General features: G+C 41.6%; 2 protein-coding genes across 2 annotated transcripts in view; one reads left to right on the top strand and one right to left on the bottom strand.

The window, feature by feature from the left end:
• The first annotated feature begins 1,780 nt into the window (after positions 1-1,780).
• rab39ba (RAB39B, member RAS oncogene family a) lies at positions 1,781-7,099 on the top strand. Its single transcript, XM_058415100.1, has 3 exons — positions 1,781-2,133; positions 4,416-4,642; positions 5,638-7,099. The coding sequence occupies exons 2-3, from the start codon at positions 4,428-4,430 to the stop codon at positions 6,062-6,064; spliced, it is 642 nt and encodes a 213-aa protein (XP_058271083.1). The 5' UTR covers positions 1,781-2,133; positions 4,416-4,427; the 3' UTR covers positions 6,065-7,099.
• Positions 7,100-7,233: 134 nt separating this feature from the next.
• Positions 7,234-19,013, bottom strand: part of slc7a3a (solute carrier family 7 member 3a) — a 13,203-nt gene continuing 1,423 nt past the window's right edge. The window contains exons 2-12 of the mRNA XM_058415099.1: positions 14,937-15,386; positions 14,684-14,845; positions 14,402-14,573; positions 14,164-14,282; positions 13,848-14,070; positions 13,529-13,668; positions 13,104-13,206; positions 12,790-13,016; positions 12,114-12,280; positions 11,920-12,028; positions 7,234-10,001 (exon numbers count right to left, since the gene is read on the bottom strand). Coding sequence (XP_058271082.1) covers positions 9,868-10,001; positions 11,920-12,028; positions 12,114-12,280; positions 12,790-13,016; positions 13,104-13,206; positions 13,529-13,668; positions 13,848-14,070; positions 14,164-14,282; positions 14,402-14,573; positions 14,684-14,845; positions 14,937-15,303 — 1,923 coding nt within the window. The 5' untranslated portion in view covers positions 15,304-15,386 and the 3' untranslated portion in view covers positions 7,234-9,867. The remainder of the gene's footprint in view (positions 10,002-11,919; positions 12,029-12,113; positions 12,281-12,789; positions 13,017-13,103; positions 13,207-13,528; positions 13,669-13,847; positions 14,071-14,163; positions 14,283-14,401; positions 14,574-14,683; positions 14,846-14,936; positions 15,387-19,013) is intronic.

Raw genomic sequence — 19,013 nt, 5'->3', positions numbered from 1 at the left:
TCAGAGGCAAGGAAAACTAACCTGCAGTGGACAGGACAGACAGGGGGTTCAGCAGAACCAGGGCGGTCAATTAATCAATTAAATATCAGTATTGCACACCCGCTCTAATTCATCCCAAAGGTGTTCTATGGGGTTGAGGTCAGGACTCTGTGCAGGCCAGTCAAGTTCCTCCACACCAAACTCACTCATCCATGTCTTTATGGACCTTGCTTTGGTCACTGGTGTGCAGTCATGTTGGAACAGGAAGGGGTCATCCCCAAACTGTTCCCACAAAGAGCAGGAAATTGTCCAAAATGTCTTGGTATGAAGCTGAAGCATTAAGAGTTCCTTTCACTGGAACTAAGGGGCCGAGCCCAACCCCTGAAAAACAACACCTGAATTCAATGATTTGGAGGGGTGTCCCAAAACAATATAGTGTGTATCATCCTTCCAAAAATATATGAATCTGAATCTAATCATACCCATATGAGGTTCCTTCAAAAACGTAACCCAAATTTAAAAAGCACAAAATGATATAGAATGTCTTTGTATGCTGGAGCAGTGCAATTTCCCAAATCCATACCTGTTCCAGCATGACAGTACCCCTGTGCACAAAGCAAACTCCATGAAGACATGTTTTTACCACTATTGTCCTACACAGAACCCTGACCTCATCCCCCACTGATCACATACATCAGTTTACCCCACTTCAGTAATACTCTAGTAGGTGAATGAGCAAATCCCCACAACTACAACTCCTAAATCTAGCAAAATCATTCTCAGAAAACTGGTGTAGAGGGCCATGTGATGGTCAGGTGTCCACAAACCTTTGTCATACACCAACCAAGCATAACATAATGACCACTTGCCTAATGTTGTGTTAGTCCCCCTTTTGCTGCCAAAACAGCCCTGACCCGTCCTGCACTGTGTATTCTGACCCCTTTCCATCAGAACCAGGATTAACTTCTTCAGCAATTTGAGCAACAGTAGCTCGTCTGTTGGATCGGATCACACGGGCCAGTCTTCGCTCCCCACGTGCAATGATGAGCCTCGACCGCCCATGACCCTGTCACCGGTTCACCGGGTCACTTTTGATAGATACTGACCGCTGCAGACCGGGAACACCCCACAAGAGCTGCAGTTTTGGAGATGCTCTGATCCAGTGGTCTAGCCATCACAATTTGGCCCTTCCTCAAACTTGCTCAAATCCTTACACTTGTCCATTTTTCCTGCTTCTAACATCAACTTTGAGGACAAAATGTTGACTTGCTGCCTAATATATCCCACCCACTAACAGGTGCCATGATGAGGAGATCATCAGTCTTATTTACTTCAGCTGGCCATAATGTTATGCCTGATGTGTATTGAACAGTGAGCATTGCATACATGTACAAATACACAAAGCACTCTTGTCAGTGTACACACTCCACAAAAACAGATATTGCATTACCTTTATCCTTTTACATTTAAACTACTGTTACTGTACAATAAAATAAAAAATAAGGGTTTTAAGCAATAGATTGCGTGAATTTGACAGTCTGAATTCTGAATATTGTGAAACCCCAGCCCGCAGGACGCATCTAAATGTGTATTGATTGCACCATCTGCACAGAGGCTTATCTGTCTTTTCCAGTGGGGGTGAAGTATTTGGAGACCCGTGTTGTAGTAGGCCTGACGATGAGATCCTCCCACACACTGTAAAGGCTGTAATATTTGCTCAGTGACCGGAAGCACGAAAGTGAGCGCCCCCGCGGATTGCGCAATCACTGTGCGCTTTACGGTAATGGTACTGATGAGGGATGAGTCAGGCTATATGATGCTGATGATGCTGCCATTTCATCAGCACATTTTACAAACATTCTTTCATCCATTATTATGAGATTGAAGATTCGATTTTGGAAACGGATTTTTTTAAATAAATAAATAAATAACCGATCCTTGATTATTAGATCGCACTCTTCCTCAGTGATTATGGTTCTCGGTAGGATTGCACCGTTATAACGGAAACTAGTTGCATAGGCTGGTTATTTCTAACAAAACCTGCTCGGATGTGTGTGTGCATGCTCTGCTTTGGGACGCCGCTTGTTTTTCACACCGACACACAATGAAGATCATGGGTTTTGCCTTTGCAAGACATTAAGAAGCTTTATAGAGGTATGTCCAGTGTGTTATGAATCGGTTGTGTGCCTTAATAAAGCGTGTGTGTGTGTGTGTGTGTGTGTGTGTGTGGCCTGAGACGCGCATTTTGTTGAAGACTACTTGCCCAAGGATACAGTTTGTGCTCAATTTTTAGGCCTACAATGGACAATAAAGTATTATCTACTCACCAAATGGCCGTGTGTGCAAGTCAGGGTTAAGGTTAATAATAAGAATAACCCAGGGGTTTGATCGTCTAAAGGCTTTTATTAGCATGAGAAGGTCTGATGCATTAAATTGCAGCATCATTCCTGTGTAGCAGCTTCATCACAACACTATCACTGCCATTACAACACGGATCCTGATGCTGTGTTGATGCTCCCAACCAAAAATGGCTGGTGGAGATTGGTGCTTAGATGCAGCCCTAAATCTGTGACTCGAATCAAGCCGTGGAAAATCTTATTCAGAAAAACTTGGTTATTCTCCATGCACTTTTTAATCACTCATTTATTTATTTACTTTTAGCTATAGATTAGTAAATGACATTGTTACTCTACTGACACCCCTGACCCGTGAGAACAAATAAGTATACAGTCATATATACACTGACCAGGCATAACATGATGACTGCCTGCCTAATATTGTGTTGGTCCCCCTTTTGCTGCTAAAATAGCCCGTCCTGCACTGTGTATCCTGACACCTTTCTATCAGAACCAGCATTAACTTCTTCAGCAATTTGAGCAACAGTAGCTCGTCTGTTGGATCGGATCACACGGGCCAGCCTTCTCTCCCCACGTGCATTACTGAGCCTTGGCCGTCCATGACCCTGTCACCGGTTCACCACTGTTCCCTCCTTGGACCACTTTTGATAGATACTGACCACTGCAGACCGGGAACACCCCACAAGAGCTGCAGTTTTGGAGATGCTCTGATCCAGTGGTCTAGCCATCACAATTTGGCCCTTTTGGTCAAACTCGCTCAAATCCTTACATTTTTCCTGCTTCTAACATCAACTTTGAGGACAAAATGTTGACTTGCTGCCTAATATATCCCACCCACTAACAGGTGCCATGATGAGGAGATACTCAGTCTTATTCTCTTCACCTCTCACTGCTCACAATGTTGTATCTGATCAGTGTATAATGCTTTAAACTCCCAGCTTTTAGGTCTTCACATTAAAGTATTATTTAAATTATTCAGTAACAGCATTATGTACTCTTAAAGGGTTCACTGGATAATTAAGGCTTGTTATATACAGAAAAAGAAAATTGGAAAATTTAGAGATATCAGTCAGCTTACTAAACATGTCTTTGGACTGGGGGAAGAAACCAGAGTACCTAGAGGAAACCCTCAATTCACAGGGTTAGGGTTAGGGCAAACTTCCCGCACATGAGAACTGAACCCCCAGACTAACCACTAAACCACTGTTACATGTCTATTAGATGTGTGATGCATTAGTAAGCCTATAAAAAAGTTTCATGTTAATGTTACAGAGAATTATTTTTGTATTTCTCTATTAAATAATTGATTGTTTCTGAAGAAAACACCATTGAGGCTGTTTACTGTATGATTTTATCCAAGAAGTCTTAAACAATGTACCAGCTCATTTTTTTGGAATATACACTACACTGGCAAAAGTTTTGGGACATCTGCCTTTATTTCATGTACATGAATGTAATATGGAGTTGTCCCGCCCTTTGCAGCTAGAACAGCTTCAACTCTTCTGGGAAGGCTTTCCACAAGGTTTAGGAGTGTGTTTATGGGAATTTTTGACCGTTCCTCTAGAAGCACAATTGTGAGGTCAGGCACTGATGTTGTGATGGTGAGAAGGTCTGGTTCACAGTCTCCACTCTAATTCATCCCAAAGGTGTTCTATGGGGTTGAGGTCAGGACTCTCTGCAGGCCAGTCAAGTTCCTCCACACCAAACTCGCTTATCCATGTCTTTATGGACCTTGCTTTGTGCACTGGTGTGCAGTCATGCTGGAACAGGAAGGGGTCATCCCCAAACTGTTCCCACAAAGAGCATGAAATTGTCCAAAATGAAGCATTATGAGTTCCTTTCACTGGAACTACCAACCCCCTGAAAAACAACACCTGAACTCAATGATTTGGAGGGGTGTCCCAAAACCTTTGGCAATATAGTGTATATCACTGTGCATCTAACAGAAAAAATGAAACAATTATGATAACATTATTTGCTTGGTTTTCCTGTATATTGCTAATGAATTAAAGAAAAATCTTTTTACACGGTACTGTATATTTCTACTAAAAGCACATTTTTACTCTTTTTCATCTATAGATCTCATGAGCTATGGAAGCTATATGGCTATACCAGTTCCGATTGATCGTCATTGGCGACTCGACAGTGGGGAAGTCTTGTTTGATCAGACGTTTCACAGAGGGGCGTTTTGCGCAGGTGTCCGATCCCACCGTTGGAGTGGATTTCTTTTCCCGTCTGGTGGAGATTGAGCCGGGCAAACGGATCAAACTTCAGATCTGGGACACGGCTGGACAGGAGAGGTTCAGGTACGTTTTTCTGTATCATGGAGGTGAGCAGAACCTGTGAGGATATAATGCTTGTGGAAAGCCTGACATATGCTTTAGCAATATCTTTTGAGGTTTTTAGCTTATATATGATGTATAATTGGGTATAAAATGATCTGTATCTGTTCAGTGCTGCAAATGAACATATCTCTATTGGTGGGTGTGGTCTAACCAGAACGTTTCCCAAAATAGTAACTCTCCACAACCCTGACCAGGCATGTTTTTCCACATTCTTTTAACTTCCCACCCACCAACCAAGCTCTTTATATGATAGATACAATCTGCGGAGGGTGAAGGTGATCATGTGGTTCCTCTGAGACCTTTACCCTCAGGGCAGTGGGGTCACAGGGCAGTGTTACACACTGATGAGCTCAGAGAACATGGCCACTTATGCTATCTTGGCTTTTCCGATCTCCAAATAGATTAAGCATTCATGTATAAAATAAAAATGGTCTTTGTTTGTCCTCCAAGATTCATATCTGTTCACTCAAGTGCCTCCTCGAATGTAAAGAAATGTTGCTTCATCTGGACTCACTGTCCCGATACACGACTCTAGTCTCACGCCCTTTTTATTAGGAAAAGTATTTACAATGAATACAATTATTAAAGAAATAATTAAAGCAATTTACATCTTCTACCCATTAACAAATTTAACAAATTGAGTAAATTTAACAAATCTAATACAACCAGAAAACCAAGAAAAAAAAGAAAGAACAAAAGCAAAATAAACTATTTAAGAAAATAATAATAATAATACAATAAAATAAAGTCAGGGGTTAGACACTGTAGTTTTTTCCCTAAAATTTAGAATTAATTTCTATTTATATCATTAAATTATTTGTATCAGTTTAGGTCCCTAATCTGTACCTGGTTCTTGTCAGTTTGGTTCTTCTATTGTATGTTCTAACTTTAAGAATAATGTTATCATGACTTTCATGATGGCTTTGTTCTGATCTGCTCACTATTCATTTTTTTAGGTCGATCACCAGGGCTTACTATCGTAATTCAGTGGGTGGCCTGCTGCTGTTCGACATCACTAATCGCCGCTCCTTCCAGAATGTTCACGAGTGGCTGGAGGAGGCGCGCAGCCACGTGCAGCCACACAGCATCGTCTTCCTGCTGGTGGGCCACAAGTGTGACCTGGAGCCTCAGCGGCAGGTGAGCCAGCAGGAAGCGGAGAAGCTGGCAGCCGCCTACGGCATGCGTTACGTGGAGACGTCGGCGCGCGACGCTATTAACGTGGAGCGGGCTTTCACAGAGCTGACGCGTGACATCTTTGAGCTTGTCAAACGGGGTGACATCACCATCCAAGAAGGCTGGGAGGGGGTGAAGAGCGGCTTCGTGCCCAACGTGGTGCACTCGTCCGAGGAAGTGACCAAGAGCGATCGCCGCTGCCTCTGCTGATTGACCGTGCCCTGCAGCTGCATCCTGCTTCTCCTCTGCAAACCCAGTCATATTGTGCTCCTTTAGCTTGGCCTCTTACACTGCCTTCTCGACCGGTGAGCTCCTGAACACAGCTGTATATAGCAGAACCCAGATCCATTTTAGGACATGTTCTAGGTTTCACTCCTGAGTAGTTCTGCACAAAAACCCAGGCCTTGATCGTGTCAAATATCAGTTTGAAGATAGCCCCATGTTTAGAGCTCTGGACTAAACTGGAGGGACCGTGCACGGAAAAGTGTCACCAGGAAGAGTGTTACATTAGGAATGCTTAAATAAGCGAATGCGTTGCCTCCTCGACCTAGACGTGGTCTTTTGAACCCAAGACGTCAAAATTCAGGCATCAGAGTCCGGTTCTCCTGCAACCTAAATGAATTTTGGAGACGTGAAAAGGGAGAAAGTATCGCCATCTCTTCGGTTGCCACGTTGCGTTCTACATTATTATCATCTACTTGCTATTTATCTCATTTTAAACAAATTACATGATCTCTTTTCATGGGAAGCATGCGGTGAGCTTTTCACTGAGCTTACTTGCTAGTCTGATTTGTGTATCTAACTCCATCACTGCTATGAATACCGACTCCGTCATTTGGTTATTGATGGTAAACTCACATGCGGTAACCCCTGAGGTGTGATTATTAATCGGGATGTCAGCCTGGAACATTTCGGAGATCTGACAACCGCGTAAAGCAAACACCGGTCACCTGACAGAAATTTTTGTTCCGAAATTTTACACGGCTTTTAAAAACCCGACCGTCTTATATATCCTCACTATTATTCTAGCATCTTATCTCGTTTCCTTTCTGTCTTTATCCAGTCTTTTAACGGACATTTCGGAATGGGATCTTCTTTAGAGCTTTAACTCTTTCATATCCATACAAATAAAAAAAATGTATTGTTTGACTATTAACCAATACATTGTCATTTAACTGGTTGAAACAACTACTAGCTATGTATTTATTGATCTTGTATGAAAGATGAAATGTAATAACAATAAAATGTGACATGAACGATTATTAATGAAAGACAACGTAGCGGCCACGTGCTTCGTTTATTTGTTTGGGGTGTGATGTAACGCCGGCTTGGATTTTATTCGGATTGGTTTGAGCCTAAAATGGACAGAGATTGTCGAGTAACCCTCGAGAATTACAGTTTTATTAAAAAATGACACTGACATGACATTTATTTACAGTGTACAAAATCCAGTGACAGATTAATACAAAGGTAAAATATACACTTAAAGTGAAGCTGAAAGGCAAAATGGCAAAGAATCTTCAAGGAGGAGATTTAACTTCAGGCACAGTTCCGCATTGGGAAGAAAATAAAAAACCCAAAAACCGTCCAACGTGAAATGCCTGAAAGCCTAAACTAATGTATCTCGCAACAGTGAATATTTACATGGACAGATCCTGTAAATAGACACATTTCATATATTGCACATACACTAATATGGTAATACTGTAAAAAAATAAATTTCTAAAACTTGAAAGCAGGAATAATTAATTCAACAAATGTAGACAAAGCAAGAAAAGGAAGAAAATATGAGTTACAATACCGTAGCTTAATATATATATATATATACAACAGATGTGCACTACAAATCCACTACATTAGAAATAATGACAAAAAAAAGAGTAGGAAAAAAATTAATTCAACCACAGAGAGTTAAAAAATAAAATAAAATAAAAGTTTCATTGGAAACTAAAAAATATATATGTATATATTTATTATATAATATTAGTTATTTTTCCGTGTGATATGATACAAATTCCAGTCATAACCAATTCATTTAGGAACCTTTCTTCAACAGACACTGAACAAAGCAGCTTTAGGCGAGTATAGGATTTCCGGATGTCATTTTTTAAAAGTATAAATTTATACAGTTTGTTTGAAGACCTTCACATTACACTTTTAATACAGCTGTTATCAAAAATTAGATATTTCCAGTGCAATTTTCTTCGATCAGTGACTTTATAGGTTTCGTCAAACCCCATTCCGCAGGAGTCTCTTAGATACTTCATTTTTTGGTTACAAAAGGGCAATAACATTCAAATTAAAAAGATTATGAACTTAATAAACAACAACATAAGTTGCTCTCCATTTGCCTCACACACACACACACTCACACACACACACACACACACACATCCATCTCACCCAGACATTCTACAGTACTAATCCATTATTAGTAACAGTGTCCATTTTTTATTTTTTTAAAAAATGAAGAAAACCTATTCAAAAATCAGAAAGTTTTTCTTTAATACTGAATGAACTGCATAAACACTGACCGGTCTCAGTGATGAATGTCAAAGCGTAAACAAGCAAGAGTCAAAATGTAGCGATTCAGTGTTCTGTTCACTTGCGGGTGCATTCTGTACATCAGCCACTAGAGGTCACTGTAACGTCACATGAATGTTAAAGCGTAACGTCCAATTAATGTTCAAGCGCGAGGTCACATCTACGTTAAAGCGTAAACAAGCTGATCGATGGAAAAGGAGTTGCTGTTGCATTTTGTACATTAACCACTAGAGGTCACTGTAACGCCACATGAATGTTAAAGCGTAACATCGAATTAATGCTTAAGCGCAACGTCACGTCAATGTTAAAACCGTAACGTCGCATTAATGTTAAACCGTAACATCACATTAAACGTTAAAGTGTAAACAAGCTGGTCGATGGAAAAAGAGTTGCTGTTGCATTCTGTACATTATCCACTAGAGGTCATAACATCACATGAATTTTAAAGCGTAACGTCAAATTAATGCTTAAGCGCAACGTCACATCTATATTAAAGCATAACGTCACGTCAGTGTTAAAAAATAGTCACGTCAATGTTGGAGCGTAACGTCACGTTAATGTTAAAAATAAAGTCACGTTAATGTTAAAGCATGACATCCAATCAATGTTCAAGCGCAACGTCACATCTACGTTAAAGCATAACGTCACGTCAATGTTAAAAAATAATGTCACGTCAATGTTAAAACCGTAACATCACATTAATGTTAAAAATAACGTCACATCTATATTAAATGTCACATGAATTTTAAAGCGCAACGTCAAATTAATGCTTTAGCGCAATGTCACGTCAATGTTAAAGCATAACGTCACTTTAATGTTAAACCGCAACGTCACATTAATGTTAAAGCAAAACGTCCAATTAATGTTTAAGTGCAACGTCACATCTACGTTAAAGCATAACGTCACGTCAATGTTAAACCGTAACGTCACATTAAACATTAAAGCGTAAACAAGCTGGTCGATGGAAAAGGAGTTGCTGTTGCATTTTGTACATTAACCACTAGAGGTCACTCTTGTGACTAAAATACACACACCAAGTTGCACCCAATGTGGCAGGACCTCACGATTGGACTGTGTAGCAGCTCTGTCCCAAAAGATCCCTGTTTCAACAGACGACAAGATAAATAGAAACAACTAACAATCGCCACATATTCACAAATACCCTGTATACACTCGGCCTACTGTCTAACAGACACCATGTCTGAGTACACTAACATCCATCAGCTAGAGGACTGCTAGTGTTTATCTGTACTGTACTATTACCAGCAGTTTAGGCCATCGACGTCAAGTATAACTGATTTTAATGTACTGTCCACGGTCTAAATATTTCGGGTAGTTTTTTTTTTTTTTAAATATAATGCTCAACAATCTATATAATAAGGATTATTCAATTGTATAACACTGAATTTGTAGTCTTCACTTTGTAAGTGTAGTACTTCATGGTTAGAGATGAGCGGCTTGTCTGGTCATCAGGGAGACATGCCTTCTGCCTCACTGTCATCGCCTCCTAAGTAGATGGGGCCCTTCTTATTCTTTTTTCGCTGGGTGCTGTTCAGGGCCTCACTGCTGTTCCGGATCCCGTAGAAGAAGTAGATCATGAATCCTGCAAGGGAAAACATCAGGAGATGGGGGGGATAAACGAACGAGCCAGAGCATTAGTGTAAACATTCACGATGCACGACTAAGAGAAGTGTTAGCGTTGCCATGGTGATAACATCTGTCTGGTGCGCTAAAATGGTTATAAACTTGGTAGCCTTAACAAATGATGTCTATCGTCCATGGAAATGACAGAACTAGCAACTATTAACAACCACGACGTTCTTGGACGAGGTTCAGTTGACACGTTGCTCCCCCCGACAGGTGTTTGTGTTGCTGTACCTTCCACTGTTTGCACATTTTCATAGAGTGTTTGCCCAATGGCTTAATGCAAATTAAAGATTATCCTCATACCAAACATACCACTCATACTGAACCACACCTACACTGTACATGTGTACGTTTTCACTGTGCCCAGAATACCTGGAAGATTACTCAGAGCCAAGTATTAGATAGAAGAGTGATTAAAATTGTAAAACTAAGCTATTTCTTGGTGTAATGTTAGAGGTGTAATGTTAGGGGTGTCTAAACTTATCAGAGGTCCAGTGTAAGTGCAGGGTTTCGCTCTGATCACACCTGATTAATCAGTTGCTCTCGACTTTCACTAGAACAGGTGTGGCTTCTGCTTAATCAGAGCAAAAACCTGCACCTGGACACGCCCCTTCCAGGAAAAACAATCAGATAACTTTTATATAACACATTACTAAATTTCCTACTAATTCTATACCACTTTAAATGCTTCTTTAACACCTAACTGGCAGTACTCTGATATACTCTCGTATTTAGCTAGTGTAACGTTATTAACATAAGGGGTTAAGTATGTACTCAGTGTAGTATATGAAGTAATGGTTTTTCATACTGCTGAAACCTTTAAAGCATAGTAAATAGTTGTCAAGTATAAAATTTTCCAGATAAAATATTTTCATGACAGTTTCATGACATCTGGAAAATGAAAGAAAGACTTAAGGAAGCTTTGTAGTTCCTCATATGTGTGTATACACCGATCAGCCATAACATTATGACCACTGAGAGGTGACGTGAATAAGACTGATGATCTCCTCATCATGGCACCTGTTAGTGGGTGGGATATATTAGGCAGCAAGTGAACATTTTGTCCTCAAAGTTGATGTTAGAAGCAGGAAAAATGGAAAAGCGTAAGGATTTGAGCGAGTTTGTCCAAAAGGGCCAAATTGTGATGGCTAGACCACTGGATCAGAGCATCTCCAAAACTGCAGATCTTGTGGGGTGTTCCCGGTCTGCAGCGGTCAGTATCTATCAAAAGTAGTCCAAGGAAGGAACAATGGAGAACCGGTGACAGGGTCAGGGGTGGTCAAGGCTCATTAATGCACGTGGGGAGAGAAGGCTGGCCCGTGTGATCCGATCCAACAGACGAGCTACTGTTGCTCAAATTGCTGAAGAAGTTAATGCTGGTTCTGATAGAAAGGGCTCAGAATACACAGTGCAGGACGGGTCAGGGCTGTTTTGGCAGCAAAAGGGGGACCAAGACAATATTAGGTCATAATGTTATGCCTGATCGGTGTGTATATATCAAATACACTAAATGCTTTTCTCTTTCTCCGAAACATATTTTTGTTATGAGCTGAAAGGCTGTGAGGAAAGTGGACCGAGCCGAACAAACAATAGAGTGGGATGTGTGTGCAGATCAGACAAATATAGTCACCAATGCCTTGTTCTTCTCTGTTTTATAGCAGGGGTGGCAATGTAATGGTGATTACAGAAGTAGTGGATTACACAAGCGAAGGGTCTACCTACAACCAAGAGCCTTAACCATTTGGGCTCACAACCCCCCAGAGGGAAGGGACTGCAAGCAAAAGGAATCAAAACCATTGAAATAAGGAAATCAATGACATAGATAGTGTAGCTGGAAGTGAGGGAAAATGTAAAACCATAATATGTGTGCTCACCAACAGCCATCCAAACTGCAAAGCGGCACCACGTGGCCAGGTCCAGTTGCATCATGAGGTAGATATTGACAAAAACACTAAACAGAGGCAGCCAAGGCAGAAGAGGCACCTGCAGGAGAAGAAACATCAGGATTAGCACCGTGACGGAAAATGACCTTCATAGAGACATGAAGAATTATTCATCTCACGAATACCTTGAAGGTGAGAGCTTCTTTGCTCTCTGGCTGCCTCCAGATGATGATGACGCAGAAGAAGCAGAGCGATGTGAGAATGGCACACACGGTCACTAACGCCAGATCGCCTTCCATCAGTTCGTCCAGCCACACGGCCAACACGGTACACAGCACGGTGATCAGCACGGCTGAGGAGAGCAGTGAATTCATACTAATTCAATAAAACCTTTGTTTATATTCAGATATCATATTAAACACACACTGAACCTGAGCTGCACAAATAATCAAGACCAGGATTTCTGTGTGTCTATCCATCCATCCATCCATCCATCCATCCTCTCTATCTGTGTATCTATTTGTCCATTCATGCATCTCCACCTCCCATGTAATCCCTCCATTAATTCAACCTCTCTTACTTCCCTCCATCAATCTAATTCCTGTATTCACCCATCCATCCATTCATCTTTTTAAACCAATCATTCCATCCATCCAAACCCTTCATCCTTCCATCCATCCACTTATTAACAGGCAAATTGGAGTAACATAGCTGACACTCAATAACGTGACTAAGAAGCAGTGATTCAAAGGTACTAATAAATGTTATACAATTCATTTTATATATAAAAAAGCCAAATAATTGATGATTTAGCTCTATAATGCAGCCCTACACTGATTACACAAAGCAAAACATGCTTACAGATAATCGCAGTTACAGCATAGACGATTGCTCCAGATATTTTGGTCGGGCTGTCCCTGGAAGGAACCAAGAGCAGCTTGAAGGAGAACTTCTCTCTGGGGAGGCGATCATCTGAGTCAAGACCGTATTCATCTCCACTGTCTCCAGACACTGCCACCTTCTCACCTCCCACCAGCTCCACCAGTTTTTCACTCTGACTGGTGGAGCTAAGCATTCCTGGCTGGTATCTACGCAGAAAAACACACACAAGCCAGTTATTTCACATATCCAACATTTTGAGTGTAGAAGTATGTTCAGAATCTGATCTAAGATACCTGAGAATGAGAACACACACAGCCACCAGGGAGTAGGCCAGCAATGTCCCAATAGACATGAGGTCAACCAATGCAGCCAGGTCAAACAGGAAAGCCATGAGTGCTACCAAAAATTAAAGAATAATATTAGCTATCTGCAACCATTTTATTTAACAAGGGTTGGGTGATACCGTAAAAATATAAAATCACAGACTTTTCTATTATGTATTGATAAGAAAATGCAAGAAAAACATTTAATTAAACTTGTTGCATTTAATTACAAAGCTGCAGCTTTAATGTCTATGAGTTATTTAACACAAAGATGGAATGTGGAAAAAACTACAACTTTAACACTTAATCTAAAGCTGCTTCCAAAATTTAGGGAATGACAAAAATCAAATGCTTCTGGTCTCAGTCACAGAGCACCTAAGCAGAACTTTTCTGACCTGCTACAAGTCCAGACACCACCGTGGCCAGGAGCGGGGTTTTGGTGCGGTTGTTCATGCTGGAGAGAGAGCGGAACAGCAGCCCGTCCTCAGCCATAGCATAGATTACACGTGGCATGGGAAACATGGAGCCTAGAAGACTGAAGAATGAGAAACATTCACAGTATAAGAGTTTCCTAGGACAGTGATGCTCTTTAAAGCACTGCAAACTCAATCATCATCTTCACTGGCAGACAAAGTGCTTAATGTGATGACTTTGTAGTGTGGTGCTTTTGGGAAATCAAATTTGCTCCAATAAAGCCCTCTCTGTACATCTTACCTGGTAGAAAGGGCGCAGAGTGAACCCACGGCCACTATGTATCGTGCCGGTGCCCAGCCTACATAGCTGAAGGCCTCAGGCAAAGGACTCTGGGTATTGAGCTTGTAATACGGCATCATTAGCGTGAGTGCGGCTGATACACCGAAATAGGCGAAGAAGCAGATGAGCAGTGACACGACGATCCCCACAGGGATGGAGCGCATCGGGTTCTTGGCTTCCTCACCTACAGAAATAAAGGTTCAGATTCAACACAACAGCCATAGCATGCAATAAACAGACACAACGCAGTGTTTTCAGCATGAATATGAGGACTCACTTGTAGTTGCGATGCAGTCAAAACCCACGAAGGCGTAAAAACAGGTGGCCGCACCAGCCAGGATGCCTCTGAAGCCAAATGGTGCAAAGCCACCAGATCCAAAATGTTTCTCCACGTCTCTGAAGATGGAAGAACAAGTCTTAACACCATCGGCGTGTAATTCACACATCCGACGCAACGCAAAATGAAAGACGCTAAACGACAATCCAGAGGTCATAAATATTAGAACAGGACTCACTGCATTGTTGTGTTGATGGTATCATTGGTATAGTAATCCTGGGTGAGATTCCAGTTTGCTGTATTGCCTTTTACAAAGCCTGAGATCATAACAAAGCTCAACACCACCAGGTTGATTCCGGTGAAGATTTTGTTGACGAGAGCAGACTCGCTCACTCCAAAAGCAAGAAGACCTGAAAGGAAGGAAATAAATAAATAAATAAATAAATAAAATGCATTCTCTTGGCTAACATTCTGCCAGCATGTATAATGATAAACGCAACCACATGAACAGCTTGCTCACCGGTCAGCAGCAGAATGAGAATGAGGGCAAACAGGTCCGGATATTCTGCGAGCACATTGCCTGGAACCTTCATGGCCATGACCGACCGGAAGAAGCTGGAGATGCGCTGTTCTATCAGGTTATCAAAGGTGGAGCTCCAGGCTCGAGCGACACTGGCCGTACCTGAACATCACAAGACGCATTCTCAGATGTCAGTGTCTCAAATGTCAATCAAGCACAATGTTCCCGTTAAAGTAACAGTCACACAACTCACCAATGACATAAGACAGAATAAGGTTCCAGCCAGTAATGAAGGCCCAGATTTCTCCCACGGTCACGTAGCTGTACAGGTAAGCCGAGCCCGTCTTGGGCACTCGAGCCCCGAACTCTGCATAGCAAAGTCCTGCCAGCATGGACGACAGCGCTGCTACCAAGAAACACAGGACAATAGCAGGACCTGCCTTCTCTCTTGCTACCTCTCCAGCCAAAACATAGACACCAGCACCGAGCGTAGACCCCACGCCCAGAGCCACCAGATCCAGAGTGGAGAGGCAGCGGGCAAAACGGGTCTCCTCGCTGGAACAGTCCAGAGCACGGCGCCGCAGCAGCATGCGTCCTACAGAGGCCAGTTTGTCCACCATGGCTGAATGTAGTCGAGACGTTTAGGGGTTTGTCGATGCGAGTGACCTCACGCAGCAGCAGACAGGCTTGTTTATACACACACCTAGGAAAGAAACAGATAGGGTGTGTGTGTGTGTGTGTGTTTGTAGGTGTGTCAGCCCTGCCTACTGCTTGCTGAAAGATTAATGAATCATTCCTTTTTTTTTCTCATAAGGGATCTAATCCTCACATGACCGATGGATCAGCATCATTCATTCCATTTTGTGTTTTGAATTCCAGCCAAGAGCTAAATGTCACACTAAACAGTGTCGATCCTTTGCCTTTTTTTTTTTACAGTAATACTGACCGTATCATACTCCTGGGCTCATTTAATACATTTCAAGCTCATTGCTCAAACTGAGAATATTCATATTAGTATATTATGATCAATCGCTCATCAAACATTATGATTTTTTTTCCCTCCATAGTGACAAACAATACATTTCCATTCACAAAGCTTTACAAATTGTTCCTGCAGTGTCATCCGAGTAGCCTGCAACCAAGATAGCCTCCGCTACACGGTGTAAATTTTCACCACGGATATTTGACCAGCTGGAACCATAACACTCACATGAACGCCAGGTCTTGCTATTGCTATCAGTGAAAACGTTCACTCTAGTCGTGATAACCTCAAGCAAAGGAAGCTGAAGTGATCTTTTTTTTTTTTGTTTTCTAAATGGAGAGAGGTTCAAGGATGGACAATGTGAACAGGAGCTGGTCCACGCAGCTGTCTGACTGCCTATCGTGAAACTTCACTAATATTGATATGAGACCGAGAGTGCCTTGTTCCTTACCAAGGCCATGACGTTCCTGTTCCTGATATTTACAATGGCAGTACACATTACTCCTACATCACTATTTCAGCGGAGGCGGGTTCAGGGCCGATTTTTAACAGCAACACGCCTTATCTGTGCGTCATCCGTTTATCGTTTATGGAACACGGTTCATCAGCAACCGACACCTGTAGGTAGATTTCGGGAATAAAAGTCCTTTGCTAAGAAATATTTTTCAGACTGAGAACGGCTGGGACTTCACAGATACTGGATTTCCTACTAAAAATATGGAGGTCATTTAGACAAAAAACCTTACATGACCTGTTCCATGGTACGGATGTGAAAACCTAAACAGTTTGTCTCGTACAGTAGCGTGTATGTGCTCTGTGTTTATACATCAAAGACAGGTGAGACAAAGAAGGAATCTGGCAAAGAAAGCAAGAAAAACATCCCTGTAATTCGGCATACAATGGAGGGGCTGAAATAGACCCTTTTATCTGCATGATAGACTTGTTGATCTTGCCAGAGAACCTGGAGAAACTTAAAGGTTCGAGTAAACTTGGCACAAGCAAGAGCTCAGCGCTAAGGCTTTACACAAAATTGTACAATGACTGCATTCATTCACTGCTTCGGTGAGAAAGAAGCCATAAGGAACGCACAATATTTAAGAAAGGTTTCGCTAGTTCATGGTAATCGAGCTGTAGTATACTTTTAGGGAGTAAGAGGGCTGAGGGTTAGGGAGTGCAAAATGAACCCAAGGACTGTAGAAATTCTTTTCAGTAGGTGTCTCCGGACACTAATCATCCGGCGTGCGTGAGGCTCTCGCAAGGGTACTACTGTTCTGCTCTGGGAATACAGAGGGTTGTTAAATGTGGCACGACACCTCGCTAGGGCACAATGGCGCTAATCTCTTTCTTGTGTTCTCCACGAGGCCGTCCAGCTGATATGCATGTGGCCATGAGAAAGTGCGCCATAGTGTCAATGACGATACATCAGATTGCTCTGATGAACCAACAATACCCACTGATGGCTCGTTACCTCCACACTGAATCCTCTTTAGTGTTCACCTGAATTAAACAGTCCATTAACTACAAGCACCCAGTCTACGCTGGTGAATATTTTAAACTACAACTGTGTATGAACAGAAAATAAAATAAATGAGCAGGTGCGTGTCTTGAGTAAATCGGGATGGCATGCGAGAAGAAAAGAGGAGGCGAGTTTGTGGAGTGACTCACTGATTAGCTTTGCTCGAAATAAATCCTGCACCTTAAGCTGATTACATAAAGAACAACCTATTACAATTTTTCAACAGGAGTCTCAGGGTCAATTTGTTTTGTTTTGGTTCTTTCTTTTACATTAGATCTCACTAGCACAACCTGAACACAAACCCTGTTACATGTGAATGAAAAGAGCAGCAACTTCCCCTTTCAGTATTATTGTTATTCCAGGAAAATAGATTTTGCAAAGAAGAAGTGGTTAAATAAAACACTTTCATTGTTTTCTCAGGTTCAAACAGACACTGTATGGCTGTACATAAAAGGCCCATTCAGGCTTCATACAGTCTGTCTGCATGCCAGGATTAGCTAAATCCTCACAGGCACAGGCTTTCTTAAAAGTCCTCTTCTTTTTAAATGGAGGTCAGTAATGTCTCGATGCAGCAGACCGTAGCACCGATGCTCAGTGAACTTATCGGCAAACTTAAATATCAGGCTGTGGGATCCTTTATAGCGTGTACACGCACCGTGTCGTGACAGAACACGTATGATTTTGTTTGTGTTTTATTCGGTTACACCGAAAAACGTAAGCCGATCAGATTCGGAGAAATAAGCCTAAACTGTTTAGAGAGCCACAGGAGCCATTTGTGGTCGGTGCCAAATTACATGCAGACGGCATGAGAGCCTGAGCAGGATCCGAAAAACTCTCAGCTGTTTACGGTTAGGAAAGTAACCCTGATTCGGTTAAGATGCGTGGAGGATCACGTATTCCTGAGAACGAACCCAGAAACACGTCCAGAGGGGGCTAGATGATCTCCTCTCCAGTATGCTCTCGTCCAAACTCTAAATCTTATTATCCAATTATGACACGATAAGACCTGGAAAATTATTACGAGTAAATAAACTGGGTGTTTATTATTATCACATGGAGCCAAGTGAGCCATAAGTATTGTAACAGTCCCAGCGTCACGAATTATAATGTTGTGGACATGACATCACAAAATGTTAAAAATAAACTGTTTAACTCAAGCCCAAGACTTGACATCATATCGTGGGGATATACTGTACGTAATATGTATTCATCAGTTCATTTCAGATGGAAAATCTTTACGGATTTGCTTTAAGAGTTCAGGTTGACTCAGATGTGATATCAGATCGGTCAGTTAGGTTCTTGCGTCCACGAGGATCTGTTTTTCTTTCTCACTTAAGAGATCAGTCTTTCGTGCCAACAAAATAAATCATGAAACCCATTCCCGCAATACGTGCATCAATATATTTACTTGTAATTGCACTTTACTGTAAAGAAAAACCCCAGTCACATCAACATCTGTGTATTGTTTTAACTGACAAAGAATAACATTTACATGACTGTTACACCTGAAGCTAGAGATGTGATGGAACCGGACGAAAATGCGAGAAGACGTTTATTTAGCCTTTTTTTTTGGAAGGAGTCTCCAGCGTCAGCTCTTTGGGAAAGGACTCTAAAACGATTAGACGTGTTTTGTTTTGCTTTTGAGAGCAAGAAAGAGATACAGAAAAAAACAATGAGAGGTGCTGGTGAGGGAAAGACTGTTTATAATAAATTAATAAACAAATACAATGTGTTGTTCTGATCTTTAGTTACTGGCCTGTAATAACTGATAGATTGCTGCAGTATAAAAGGAATAAAGGAATGAAAGATTTCAGGGTTCTGTTTCATTAAAG

The sequence above is a fragment of the Hemibagrus wyckioides genome, linkage group LG18, assembly GCF_019097595.1.
Source record: "Hemibagrus wyckioides isolate EC202008001 linkage group LG18, SWU_Hwy_1.0, whole genome shotgun sequence".
Lineage (NCBI taxonomy): Eukaryota > Metazoa > Chordata > Actinopteri > Siluriformes > Bagridae > Hemibagrus > Hemibagrus wyckioides.
Note: the sequence above shows the minus strand (reverse complement) of the source record. Positions and strands in the feature narration are given on the sequence as shown.